The 14340-nt window shown below is 33.2% G+C and overlaps 2 protein-coding genes and 1 long non-coding RNA gene across 4 annotated transcripts; 2 read left to right on the top strand and 1 right to left on the bottom strand.

Annotated features, from left to right (window-relative positions):
• Positions 1-3730: 3730 nt before the first annotated feature.
• On the top strand, positions 3731-5419 carry LOC109167273. Of its 2 annotated transcripts, none has more exons than XM_019316296.1 (3): positions 3731-3828; positions 4824-4991; positions 5130-5419. In XM_019316296.1, exons 1-3 carry the CDS (start codon positions 3814-3816, stop codon positions 5205-5207), a joined length of 261 nt encoding a protein of 86 aa, XP_019171841.1. In that variant the 5' UTR covers positions 3731-3813; the 3' UTR covers positions 5208-5419. The 2 variants fall into 2 exon arrangements, with proteins under 2 accessions (XP_019171841.1, XP_019171832.1); XM_019316287.1 differs by having other exon boundaries at positions 5101-5419.
• A 3832-nt stretch (positions 5420-9251) lies between these two features.
• On the top strand, positions 9252-9734 carry LOC109166596 (RING-H2 finger protein ATL1-like). The gene has a single exon (XM_019315498.1). It carries the CDS (start codon positions 9252-9254, stop codon positions 9732-9734), a length of 483 nt encoding a protein of 160 aa, XP_019171043.1.
• Positions 9735-10459: 725 nt separating this feature from the next.
• LOC109171045 lies at positions 10460-10918 on the bottom strand. Its single transcript, XR_002052525.1, has 3 exons — positions 10797-10918; positions 10608-10651; positions 10460-10511 (listed from the first exon to the last, which is right to left on the bottom strand). It is a non-coding gene; the product is annotated as an uncharacterized LOC109171045 (long non-coding RNA).
• Positions 10919-14340: the final 3422 nt, after the last annotated feature.

The following is a 14340-nucleotide window of genomic DNA, read 5'->3' as shown; positions in this document are numbered from 1 at the left end:
AGGCATTAATTATAGGTTAAAAAATGAAAGGGTAATTTTGACTCATCACTATCTTTTTTTCTTCCTAAAATCTCAGGAATTAAAATACCAGGGGATGCATGCGATTTTAATTCCATGAAAATAGGGGAATTGCAATTCCTTTCAACCAAACAAGGAAATTTTGTGGCCCTTGAAATTAGGTGAAAATTAAGTGGGAAGGAAATTTAAATTCCCTTCAACCAAACGCCATATTAGATACTTAATACCTAATTAGTAATTAGGATCGTATCGAATGGATATCCCTTTCGAGCAAGCACTACCCCCAATAATTCACACTTCAAATATGTGAAGACTCCAAAAGAAAATAACTATAAATCTACCGAAAATAAGAATATTTCATACATTGTTTGGTGTTCTTTACCATACATTAGCTTTTATATATATATATTGGTAGGGAATATCCCGACCGACATAGCTTCACCACGACCGAGAAGCCTTTGTCTTTTTCTCTTTGTCTTTGCAGGTAACAGGTCGGGCTCCTTGAGAAGAGCCCGGTCGTGGGCCGACCGGGAGTTGCCCGAGCGACGGTGTCGACCACCGAGCGGTAGCCCTTTGGCGAGAGAGCTGACGAAGGACACGTGGCGGCTCTCTACATCGACAGGCAGGGCACCCGGGAGGATGACACGTGGTGGCTACGTGGAGGACATGCCGAACGGCTGGAATCCTGTCCCCGGCATGGCGGCTATAAATACCCACAGTAGCTACAGTGTAGGGGACTTTTGGACGATCGATAGGTTGCTGTTAGAGAATCCCGACCGCAGTCAGTCGGCACTCAGAGCAACCAAGTAGATTGTACTTAGGGCCTTTACCGTGATCAATAAAGATATTTACTTGCTTTAATTGGTCTCGTGTTGTTATATATTGCTTACGTATAATTAGCAGTATCATATATATATATATATATATATATATATATATATATATATATATATATATATATATATATATATATATATATATATATATAGTTAAGTTCAGGTGCGGCGGACTCTTTCCGTGCGGTGGTGCGGCGTCACTAATAATTGAGCAAATATACATCATTAACGTTAGAAAATGCACCACCAAAACATACACAAATTATGTACGTATCACCAGAACATACCATACAGTATTTGGAAATACACCATTAGGGGTGGTGAGTTATATGGTGTATTTTTTTAGGTGTGTTGTGTATTTTTTGGTGTACTTTTGCGTTTCATTGTGGTGTGTTTCTCTTACACTGTTGGTGTATTCTGAAACCCCGCCGCATGGGAAGATCCTGCCGCATTTGAACTTTTTCACACACACACACATATATATATATATATAGGTTAAATACACAACACACGCATATTATACACACAAATAAAATACATTCAGAACACAAACTCACGCACCTTAAGCACAAAACTCACGCACCTTAAGCACAAAAACACACACACCTTAAGTTTTAACAACAACTCACATTAAGTACACATTCTTGCACATTAAGTACAAAACTCACGCACCTTAAGCACAAAACTCAGCTCACGCACATTAAACAGAAAACTCATGCACTTTAAAGTTTCAACAACAACAACTCACATTAAGTACACACTCACGCACATTAAGCACAAAACTCACGCACCTTAGGCGCAAGACTCACGCACCTTAAGTACAAAACTCACGCACATTAAGCATTACACACTCACGCACATTAAGCACAAATCTCGCGCACCTTAAGCACAAGACTCACGCACATTAAGTACAAAACTCACGCACATTAATCACCTGCACAACCGCACGGGAGACACTTACCCGCACTGAAACTTAATTTTATATATATATATATATATATATATATATATATATATATATATATATATATATATATATATGAGTTAATACCCAAAATCGTCCTCGACTATAGTGGTTTTTCTCAATTTCGTCCTAAACGACTTTGGTGACCTAATATCGTCCCAGACTTTTGTGTTTCGCTCAATTTAGTCCCAGACTTTTGTGTTTTTGCTCAATTTAGTCCCTCATTTGTTATTCTGTCCATTTGGTGTTAAATAAATAGACAATTCAGTAATTTTAATATTGGCATATCTTTACTCATAGACATGTGAACTGCGAAATTTTTTTTTTTAACGAATTACTTCCAAAATTACTCCTAAAACTGCGAATATAAAATTTAATTTGCAGGTCCGGGAGTAATTCTGGGTGTAATTCGTACAAGAAAGAGGAATTTCGCACTTCACAAGTTGAAAGTAAAGAGATATCAATATTGACATTACTGAATTGTCCCTTTATTTAACACCAATTTGACTGAATGACAAATGGAGGACTAAATTGAGCGAAACACAAAAGTCTGGGACGATATTAGGTCACCAAAGTCGTTTAGGACGAAATTGAGAAAAACCACTATAGTCGAGGACGATTTTGGGTATTAACTCATATATATAAATATATATATATATATATATATATATATATATATATATATATATATATATATATATATATATATATATATATATATATATATATATATATATATATATATATTTGCATGGAAAGTGACATAAGATAATGAGAATGAGTGCCGTGTCAGTTGGGACTCCGGAGTTTGGCAGTGGCGTTGGGAAATAAAATAATGGTGTCGGTGGAAATCTGCATGCTAATTATTCAATTCTTCAATATAATTACAGTAGCAAAAGAATTAAAATAAACTATATTATTAAAAATAAAATAAAATAAAATTATAGTTTGATAGGTTAAAATCACATCTCGTATGAAAAATAATATAATCAATATTATTTTGCTCTTGATTAGATTGGTCCGGTGCGGACCAATACAAATAAAACCAGATTAATCTGAGTATGATACAAACTTAAAGGCGTCAGTGTATCCGTTAGGATTTACACAAGACACACACTGCTCCCCGTACATTTAAAATTCATCAATTAAAATAAGAATAAGGGTCAAATAGGCCATCGAATTACACAAGAAAATACAATTAGACTATTGAACTCAAAAAGAATGCAATTAGGTCACTGAACAACGCAAAATGTTGCAATTGAACCAAAAATAACCTATTTATTTATTAACTTGCTGATGTGGAGGTTATCATGTTAAAATAATAATTTTTAAAAAAAAAAAAAAAAAAAAAAAGAGGTTTGCCGTTTCGTCTCCTCGTTGCCGGAGACGAAGAATGGTTCTTCGTCTCCGGCAGCCTGGAGACAAAGAAGGTTCTTCGTCTCCCGGCCTGAGACGAAGAGACCTCTTCGTGTCCCTTCGTCTCCAGGCTGCCGGAGACGAAGGTTCTTCGTCTCCATCTTCGTCTCCGGCATGGAGACGAAGAACCTTCCTGGTCTCTGGCCAGGGACGAAGAGCTCTTAGCTTCGTTCCCCGGTCGGAGACGAAGACTGGTTCTTTGTCTCTGGTAGCTGAGACGATACGGTTTTTTTTAAAAAAAATTTAGTTTTGTTATTTTAAATTATTAAAATAAAATTTAAAAAATATTATTTTAATATGGTAACCTCCCCATCAAGTAAATAAGTTATTTTTGACTTAATTGCAACATTTTGTGTTGTTCAGGATCCAATTGTACTTTTTTTGAGTTCAATGGCCTGATTACATTTTCGTGTGTAGTTCGATGGCCTATTTCATCATTATTCCATTAAAATACAACCTAGCTAATTATTACACTTGCTACTACTCACTCCTCACTCATTAGTTCTTTCAACAACATTTCCAGTGGCCTTCAGCCCTTCACTTTCTCCCCAGGCCAGCTTAGCTTGCTGCAAATTAATCATGGTAGCTACCCAGGTACTGCAAATCTAAACATTTCTAAACTAGATTATATTATGTTTTCTTAAACCTCTTCCATGTTTCTATAGAGATCAGATCCTGTTGGGGCTTTAATTTACTGTTAATGAATAATTTAAGAATGTTTGATGGTTTGTTGTCTGTTGCTATACCTGTATGTATCTATATATATATAGTGTGTGTGTATTTGTCTGCTGCAATCTGCAGTCTTGATTATTGATATATAATGGGAGCCTCAAAGAAACTTCATATCAATCTTGATCTTGTAACAATACCAATTAATTATATTAATCAGGTTTGGGTATAATACTTAGTCATCAGAGTTCATGGTAAGCTATACCATTTTCCAACTAGTATATGTATATTTAAAAAAAAAAAAAACAATTAATTTATGAACACAATTCTCTACGGCTGGTTTTATGTCCATCTAAAAGTGGATATGATGAAATTTTATGATTTTTTTGTTTTTTTTTTTGTTTTTAGAATTTTCAATCACTTTTTGGATAATCGAAAATTTCTGACCACCTTTAACGGCGAAACCTAGAAAGTTTGTGCAAGAAGGCACACAATTTGATTTTTGCCTTTAGTTACAAACATATGTCTCATGGCTGCCAACAACAAATTTTCCGACAAGGTTATTTTTTTAAAAATTTTGAGTAATAGTTGGTTAAAAATTTTGACCACCCGGTGAACAGAATCTAGCTATCAACCATTAATCGTCGTTGTCGACATAGTAAGAATCTAACAACCACTAGTCGTCGCCATCGACATAGCCAATCAAATTTTTTAACAATCTTACTAAGCGATGATATTACTAAGAAAATTTTTTCAGTTTTTTATCTGCCAAGTATAATTACTTTCAAAGAAATTAATGTTTCTCAACTCCTCTTGATCTCTATGAAAAAAGATTTTTTTTTATTTGGAATTTTATGAATGATTAATATAATGTTTAATTTGATGATGAACAATTTTGTTGTGTGTGCACACATGGGCAGGTGGAACCAAATGGATGGCCATTTGGGCTTGAAAAGATGAACATATGGCTTAGAGTGAATGATGCTCCTCATTCTCAAGTTGACACACTATCACTAGACCCTTCCCCATTGTGTGTTGTTCACTCCCCAAGTTTATCCTCATTCTCCTCTTCCAATCTTGATACTGAGGTAATCAATTATATTTATGCCCCATAATTACAACAATGGGATAACTACATTATGTAGCATACATCACATGTACGGTAATTTGATGTTTTTTTTGCTTAATTTGTTTTAGTCAACAATGTCGTTCTTCGTTGATCAAAGTGTATCTCTAGGACGACTAATTGGGATGAGACCCGAAGACAAGAGGAAGTTGTATTTTCCGAAAGCAATGCAGAGTGAGATGCGTGGAAAAAATGTTGTGAACAAAATATTGCAATTAGAGGTGTCAAATGGACAAGATGGAAGAGAAATGGGACAATGGCTTTGTGTGCCACTGTTACACAATGCTTTAGAGAAAATTAGCCGTAGTAAAGGCAACAATTCAAAGTATAAAATGTTTAATTGTTAAAACTTAAAATCAATAATAGAATTTCACGTATTTTATCACTTTATATTGTGATTTTTGGGGGAAAAAATCTCTATTTAGATATATAGATAGATTGTTTTTTTTGGAATATTACTGACTCTATTACGTTGTAGTATTTATTCACTGAGACTCGAACTTACAACCTTTTTAAATGGAAGTCCAACCCAAGTACCATTAGACCACATAGTCCTGATATATAAATAGATTGTTTATCACTCAGTAAATGACAACAATTTATAAACAATTCGATGTTTTAAAAAATCAAACAAACAAACACTCATGGGATCTAAATTAATTTGTGTGTGTGTGTGTGTGTGTGTATATATATATATATATATATATATATATATATATATATATATATATATATATATATATATATATATAGGGAAAATGGCACTTTTTCCCCCTGTGTTATATACCTATAGCATTTTAATTTATTTTTTTTCTCCAATAAATTTTGACCATAATTTGGTTCAAACCAAACAAACACTATAGCAACCAAACCGAAATATTCCAATTACAATTTAGAATCGAAATTCGATATTTAGAGTTTATTAAAATCGTGAACCGGAACGGACGGTTCATGTTCCGAACTGAAAAAAATAAAATACATTTATTGTTGAATTTAGACTATTTTAAAATAAAAATAAGATTTTAAAATAAAGACGGTTCAAAATCGCGAATCGAATCCGGAACCGCCGGTTCACGGTTCAAGATTCAATTTTTTTGATACATAATTTTAATAAATTGACATTTAAATATTGGGTTCTAGATTTGAATTATAACCGAAAACTATAAATTCGATTGCTTTAGTATCCGGTTCAATTCAAACCGATCCGTGGTCATCCCTACGTATACGCAATAATTTGTTGGAGTAGTAAAATAAATAAAATGTTTACTTTAAGGGTATAAATGTCAATTTAATATATCATGGGGAAAAATCACCACTTTTAGAATAATTGAGGGGGCTAATGTGCTTACCTAAATAATTGAGGGGGGAAAGGTGTTATATGTATATAACTCAGGGGCAAAAAGTGTCATTTTCCCTATATATATATATATATATATATATATATATATATATATATATATATATATATATATATATATATATATATATATATATATATATATATATATATATATATATATATATATAGAGAGAGAGAGAGAGAGAGAGAGAGAGAGAGAGAGAGAGAGAGGAATTGAAGGTTCAAGTGCGGCGTTTCTTACTACGGTGCGGCAGTTCAGCGTTACGAATAGTTCAACAAATATACACCATCAACGTTAAGAAAATACACCACAAAACACACACAAATTAGGTACCCATCACCAAAAACACACCATTAGGTGTGATTAAAAACACCATACATTGTGGGTGGTGAGTTATATGGTGTATTTTTTGGGGTCTGTTGTGTATTTTTTGGTGTTTTTTTTGCATTTCATTGTGGTGTGTTTCCCTTACACTGTTGGTACATGTTGTTAACATGTTGGTGTAATTTGAAATTTCGCTGCACCTAAAGCCCTTGCCGCATTTGAACTTTTTCATATATATATATATATATATATATATATATATATATATATATATATATATATATATATATATATATATATATATATATATATATATAGGCTTCGAATCTAGTGCAACCCCTATACTAGAAGAGATTACGAGATCTCATGATATTCATTGATTCATTTTCCATGAATGGTTGAAATTATAAGAGATTGTGAAAGCAATTAAGGATATATTGAAATCAAAAGGATTAAATAGTAATTGTAGATATATGTTTAATTATGGATATAATTTAATTAGAATCTTAAGCATTATATTAGGGAGATTATGAATGGAAATTGATATTTTAAATTATTAGGGACCCTGGTAATAATTAATTATATTTTGTACATCTGAAATTTTAAATTATGGGGAATTTTACGGTGGTGTGTGCGTGGGTGTGAAATGGAGTGTGCGCTTTATAGTTTGTCATGGTGTACACCTCCTGTTACAGAAAACTGCACACGTCATTCCACACCCGCGCACACACCACCGTAAAATTTCCCACAATTTAAAAAAAAAAAAAAAAAAAAAGACACAACAAACCCAATACTATATCTACTACGCACTGATTATCTACTCGAAATTCAAACGCCCGATACCCAAATTAGATTCGTATATTTTTGTTTTCTTTTGAATATGTTTTGCATAGGCCCGAAACTAGTAACACAGAAACCAAAATGTGCATTCCTGTATCACGAAACGAACATACCAAAACGCATAATTTTATGAAAAGAAAAAAAAAAAAAACCTGCACACCATGGTGTATGAGCCCTGTTACAGTAAAACGCACATACCAAAACGCATAATTTTATGAAAAAGACCTGCACACCATGGTGTACAAGCCCTGTTACAGTAAAACGCACACACCATTATTATTATTATTATTATTATTATTATTATTATTATTATTATTATTATTATTATTATTAATTATTATTATTATTATTATTATTATTGTTGTTGTTATTGTTGTTGTTGTTGTTTTGTTGTAGTTGTTGTTGTTGTTGTTGTAGTTGTTGTTGTTGTTGTTGTTGTTGTTGTTATTGTTATTGTTATTGTTATTATTATTATTATTATTATTATTATTATTATTATTATTATTATTATTATACCTTGCATTTACAGAAATTACAAACATATATGTAGAATTGAATTTGGTTTGTTATATCATCTTATATGTTTCACGATGTATATATAAATATAATTTGGACATTAGCGGTATGTTATGTATATACATACGTGTGTGTCCATATATATATATATATATATATATATATATATATATATATATATATATAATAATAATAATAATAATAATAATAATAATAATAATAAATTATAAAATAAAATATACACATGACATCCCAATAACCAATAAGTATAAACATGTTGTTAACCTGTTAAAAATGCTAATTGTTCTTCTTTTTTTTTTTTTAGGTTCATGGAAGATTTGGAGCTTATTTGAGTTCGATAGATTAATTGCTATCTCCAAATAGTTCAATAACCTATTTGTACATTTTTTATAAATTCAATCAGTTAACTGAGCTAACTAAAATATAATCCAATTACATTGTAAGTGACATTTCAATATAATTGTAATTTTTAGGGAGTTTTTGCATGTATGTCTGGGAAAGAGAATATGGGAGGGAAGATTAAAATAAAAATTGATTGTAAGAAGAAAAAAAAAAAAAGTGTCAACGACCTTGTGGTCGAGTGACACCAAATTGTTCTCCCATATGAGATGTTATGGATTCAATCCTCACTGGGGGCAGTGTGCTCGTTTGTGAGCAGGGACAGAACTAGTAGCATGGGGGCAACTGCCCCCACTCTCCAATCGTTATGTTGTGGAATCGTGTCCACCTTGCAAGGTGGACACGGTTCTATGTTCATAATTACTGAACTATATATATGTTCATAATTATAAAGCTATATATTCATAATTTTTTAACTTCATATTCATAATTATTGAAATCTATATTCACAATTACAAAACTCTATGTTCATAATTACAAATTGCACTTTTTGTCTTGTGAGTATTAGGGTACTGACAATTTGAGTACGTGACTTTCAAAACTCCCAATTTAAACCTTTAACTATGCAATTTTTGGCAGATTTGGTCCTCCGGGCCAAATTGCCGGCCAATTTTGGCCGGAAAAAGATTTAATGCTTCGAATTAATTTCTGATGAGGGTAAAATTGTCATTTCACTCCCTTCTTCTTCATTCTCCCTTTCTTCTTCGTTCTTCTTCTTCTTCGCTCACCGGTTCTATCCCTTTCCATTTTGAATGCATTGAATGTTTGGCTTCCACATTGAATGCATTGATGTTTGGCTTCGTAACAACGCCAATTGTCCAATCTGCAGAAACTGCATTTCCTCGTCGGCGATTTTTTTGAACCCCGGCAGTTCTACTGGCGATTTCACGGCGGCCGGGAGTAATGAAGACGACGGCGTTGTTATTGAACTTGATGAGGATCTGTCGATCATCCCGTCTCCGACACCGAAATTTGCAAGAAAAAATCGGAGAAAGTTCAGGCGAGTTACCAGCGTTGGGGATGAGTGCATTGACATTAGGCAAAAGGATGAGCAGTTTGCGGTTCAACCGATCAGGAGATCTTTCTCGATGGACTCGGCGGCGGACCGGCGAGTTTATTTGGCGGTTCAGAAGGAAGTTCAGCAGCAGAAACGCCGGCAAGATGAGATCATAAGTTCCGGCGAGAGTAGCAGTAGCAAAATTAAAAAGAAGTCATTTTTCTCTTTCGGGTATGGACGAGGATAAAAAAATTCAGTTCAAACTGCAGGTTCATTTGGAACCTTAGCTTGACGTCATAATATAATTCTTGTTCTTCTTTTGACTTTTTAGTGATTATCATTTATGTTTTGTACTCTGATCTGACGTTTGCGTTTTCTGATTTGAAACTCAAATAATATTAGTCCCAAAATGGAAAGGGATAGAACCGGTGAGCGAAGAAGAAGAAGAACGAAGAAGAAAGGGAGAATGAAGAAAAAGGGAGTGAAATGACAATTTTACCCTCATCAGAAATTAATTCGAAGCATTAAATCTTTTTCCGGCCAAAATTGGCCGGCAATTTGGCCCGGAGGACCAAATCTGTCAAAAATTGCATAGTTAAAAGTTTAAATTGGGAGTTTTAAAAGTCACGTACTCAAATTGTCAGTACCCTAATACTCACAGGACCAAAAGTGCAATTTGTTCTTACTTAACTATATGTTCATAATGAGAAAATTTCAATTTTGGTCCACTAACTATTGGGGTTGTTTTAATTGCAACACTTGACTTTCAAAAATGTTAATTTAGTACCTTGACTATGCAATTTCTATCAATTTTGGTCACGCGGGCCAAATTGCCGGCCAAATCTCACCGGAAAGATTTAATAGGGCAAATAATGAGGGTATTTTTAGTCATTTTACTTATGTTCTTTCTTCTCCGGTGAACTTCCCTCCATTTCCGGCGAGAAAAATTCGATCATCCGCACAAGCCCATAATCCGACCATCGACGTAATATGGTTCATCTTCTTCAACAGACCTATGTTCCTCCTTAATTCAAAACGGAGTAAAAGAAACTCCATTTTCAGTTTCAATTAACGCAATTACACAGCTGAATAACTAAACAAAACGGAAATATCAATGAACCTTTGAGGAAAACTTCATCTTTTTGCTTGGTCGGCCTTTATCGCCTGAAAACAACGATTTCCACCAAATAAATTTGCATACTCAGCATACTTACACAATTGTATTGAAAGACAATAATCAATTGCTTTTTGCTACTTTTAAGTTATTTTAATTGTCTAAGGACAGGTTATTTCTTTCGAGAGTATTTACCGTGGCCCATCTTCCTCTATGGTTGAGCTCTATGCACCAGCGGTTGTCAGTTGTGAGAGTTAATTTTAGAACATCAATAGCGGTCTGATAGGAATGTTCGTAGTACTGGAGAAACGGAAATGGCAAACCTGACAGTGGATATAGATTTATGCGACTGAAATCACCGGCTTTAATGGAGATATTGAGCAAAATGGCCAACTACGGTGAACGACGATGATCTATTGAGTATGAGTAGAAGGAATCTCGCCGGAAATGGAGGGAAGTTCATCGGAGAAGAAAGAACATGAGTAAAATGACTAAAATACCCTCATTATTTGCCCTATTAAATTTTTCCAGTGAGATTTGACCGGCGTGACCAAAATTGATAGAAATTGCATAGTCAAGGTACTAAATTAACATTTTTGAAAGTCAAGTGTTGCAATTAAAACAACCCCAATAGTCAGTGGACCAAAATTGAAATTTTCTCTGTTCATAATTATAAAACTATATATTCATAAGGGAAAATAGTAAAAAATGGCCCTCTATAATATGTCAATTATCAATGTCACCCCTGAATCATGAGTGGTGTAAATGTTGTCCCTCAATTATCAAAATGGTGCACATATAGCCCCTCCCGTAACGGACATGTGGTTCCCCACCGTTGTCCATCGCTGTTCGCTGGTACTTCGAATCGAGGGAGGGAAAAAACAACAAAATTACATATTTACTCCGACTTAACGGTGTCGTACACTAACGGGGAACCACATGTCCGTTACGGGAGGGGCTATATGTGCACCGTTTTGATAATTGAGGGGCAACATTTACACCACTCATAATTCAGGGGTGACATTGATAATTGACATATTATAGATGAGCATTTTTTACAATTTTTCCTATTCATAATATTTGAACTTCATATACACAATTATTGAATCTCTATATTCATAACTATAGAACTATATGTTCATAATTATGTTCACAAATCTATGTTCATAATTATAGAACTATATATTCATAATGACTAAATTATATGTTCATAATTATAAAGCTATATATTCATAATTTTTGAACTTCATATTCATAATTATTGAACTATATATTCACAATTACATAACTCTATGCTCATAATTATCAAGTTATATATTCATAATTTTCGAACTTCATATTCACAATTATTGAATCTCTATATTCATAATTACAGAACTATATGTTCACAACTCTATGTTCATAATTTTTGAACTATATATTCATAATTATGAACAATTTTGGAACCGTGTCCACCTTGCAAGGTGGACACGGTTCCACAGCATAATTTACCCCCACCCCACCCCTTTATATATATGAATGTACACACACACACACACACACACACACACACACACACACACACACACACATATATATATATATATATATATATATATATAGTGAAAGGTTCCCGTGCGGTTGAATGCTTCATGTGCGGATGTGCGGTGGATTAATGTGTGTGAGATTTGTACTTAATGTGCGTGAATATGTAAAATGCAGCAGAAAATATTGATGTCAGCTTCTTCCCCATCCCCAGTAACCATTGCCCCCTCCCTGATGATGATAATGCGGAGGTGGGCTATGGTGGTTAAGAATTATGGGAATAACAACAGAAATCCACACTTAGCTGCTGTGCAAATTTTACTGTGCGTCATCTATATAAACATTTAACTGCACTGAAGGTAGCTGATAATCCAGAATCCATGGCCAAATTGAAGGAAGAAGTAACAAGAAGCTTGGGCGTTAATGTGCGTGAGTTTCTGTCCTGCTTCTTTCTGAGCTCGTAATTCTGAAATACTCACGCACATTAAGCACAAATCTCACGCACATTAAACACAATACTTAGGCACATTAAGTACAAAACTCATGCATATTAACATGACGCACATTAAGCACAAATCTCAGGCACATTGAGTACAAGTCTTACGCACATTAAGTATAAATATCACGCACATTAATCCACTGCACAACCGTACGGGAAGCCACAAATGCACCTGATCCCTTCCACACACACACACACACACACACACACACACACACACACACACACACACACACACACACACACACACACACACACACACACACACACACACACACACATATATATATATATATATATATATATATATATATATATATAGCATTAAATGTTATATAAAATCTATATTTATGTTTTTGAACTAATAATTTGAATAGCTTAGTTGGTTAAACTTAAATTTTGATATTATAAAGTGTACGGCAAATTATGCTGTGCATGCATGGTGCACACAAATGTAAAAACGACGTCGTTTTGGTTAAAAACGCGCGTCTCACTTTAAAAAAATTCAGTTTCGATTCTCAGCAACAACATTATGTTGTTCATTCATTGTAGATCTTTAGTTCATTCATTCTGAATTTTTAGTTATGAAATTATGATTGTGTAGTTATGCAATTCTGGATTTATAGTTATGAAGTTATGGATGTGTAATTATGCATGGTGTAGTTATGCAATTCTGGATTTATAGTTATGAAGTTATAGATGTATAGTTATGCAATTCTGGATGTATAGTTATGAAATTATGGATGTGTAGTTATGCAATTATGGTTTTATAGTTATGAAGTTATGGATGTATAGTTATACAATTCTGGATGTATAGTTATGCAATTCTAGATGTATAGTTATGAAGTTATAGATGTGTAGTTATGCATGCAATTCTAGATTTATAGTTATGAATGTATAGTTATGCAATTCTGGATGTATAGTTATGAAGTTATGAATGTGTAGTTATGCAATTTCTGATGTATAGTTATGAAGTAGTTATGGATTTTTTTTTTTAAGTCGACATCAAAACGACGTCGTTTTTCCATCCGTGTGCACCATGCATGGTGCACATGGATGCACAACATAACGCTCCAAAGTGTACATGGTCATAGCCCATAGGTTCAAATCTCATTAACAACATTTTTTTCTTATATTCACTTGTTTAAAAAGTTAAAATTAAAAAGTATTTATGAATATAGTGCTACTCAAATTATTTTATCTAATTGATTATGTTTCATATTTTATCATAAATGTTTTCACATTTTCACCACACTCAAATATATTTTTTGCTTTGACTCTAATTATCATGTAATCTATAAGAAAACATTCTATTGTAATTTATGATGTATTTTTGTATTTTAACATTATTATAATTGTTTAATATTTTGTAATTGACATTTCTATTGTCATTTAAACTATATTTTCACTACCAAGATTATATGGTTTAATGGTACCCGGGTTAGATTTTTATTTGGAAGATTGTAAGTTCAAGCTTCACGGGAGGCAGAAGCCTCAGTAAAAAAAACTATATTCTCACTCAAATAGTAATTTTCTAACTCCGTCTTTATTTGCGAGTATAATTTCATCTCTCCTCTCTTCTCTAAATCATCATTACTCACCCCTAACTCATCAAAAAAAAAAAAAGAAAAAAAAAACACAAAGAAAAAACTTGATGCTCTAAATATAAAATTTCATTTGTAGATTTTTTTTTTTTAAAGAAAAAGCAATTTTATG

The sequence above is a fragment of the Ipomoea nil genome, unplaced genomic scaffold (assembly GCF_001879475.1).
Source record: "Ipomoea nil cultivar Tokyo-kokei standard unplaced genomic scaffold, Asagao_1.1 scaffold0317, whole genome shotgun sequence".
NCBI lineage: Eukaryota > Viridiplantae > Streptophyta > Magnoliopsida > Solanales > Convolvulaceae > Ipomoea > Ipomoea nil.
This window is presented reverse-complemented; position numbering and strand designations above follow the sequence as displayed.

Excerpts from the sequence above, each read along its gene's own strand:
- LOC109166596 (XM_019315498.1), top strand. The coding sequence starts at position 9,252 with ATGTTTGGCTTCCACATTGAATGCATTGATGTTTGGCTTCGTAACAAC.
- LOC109167273 (XM_019316287.1), top strand. Across the intron at positions 4,992-5,100 it reads CTTCCAATCTTGATACTGAG|TCAACAATGTCGTTCTTCGT; the intron begins GTAATCAATTAT and ends AATTTGTTTTAG.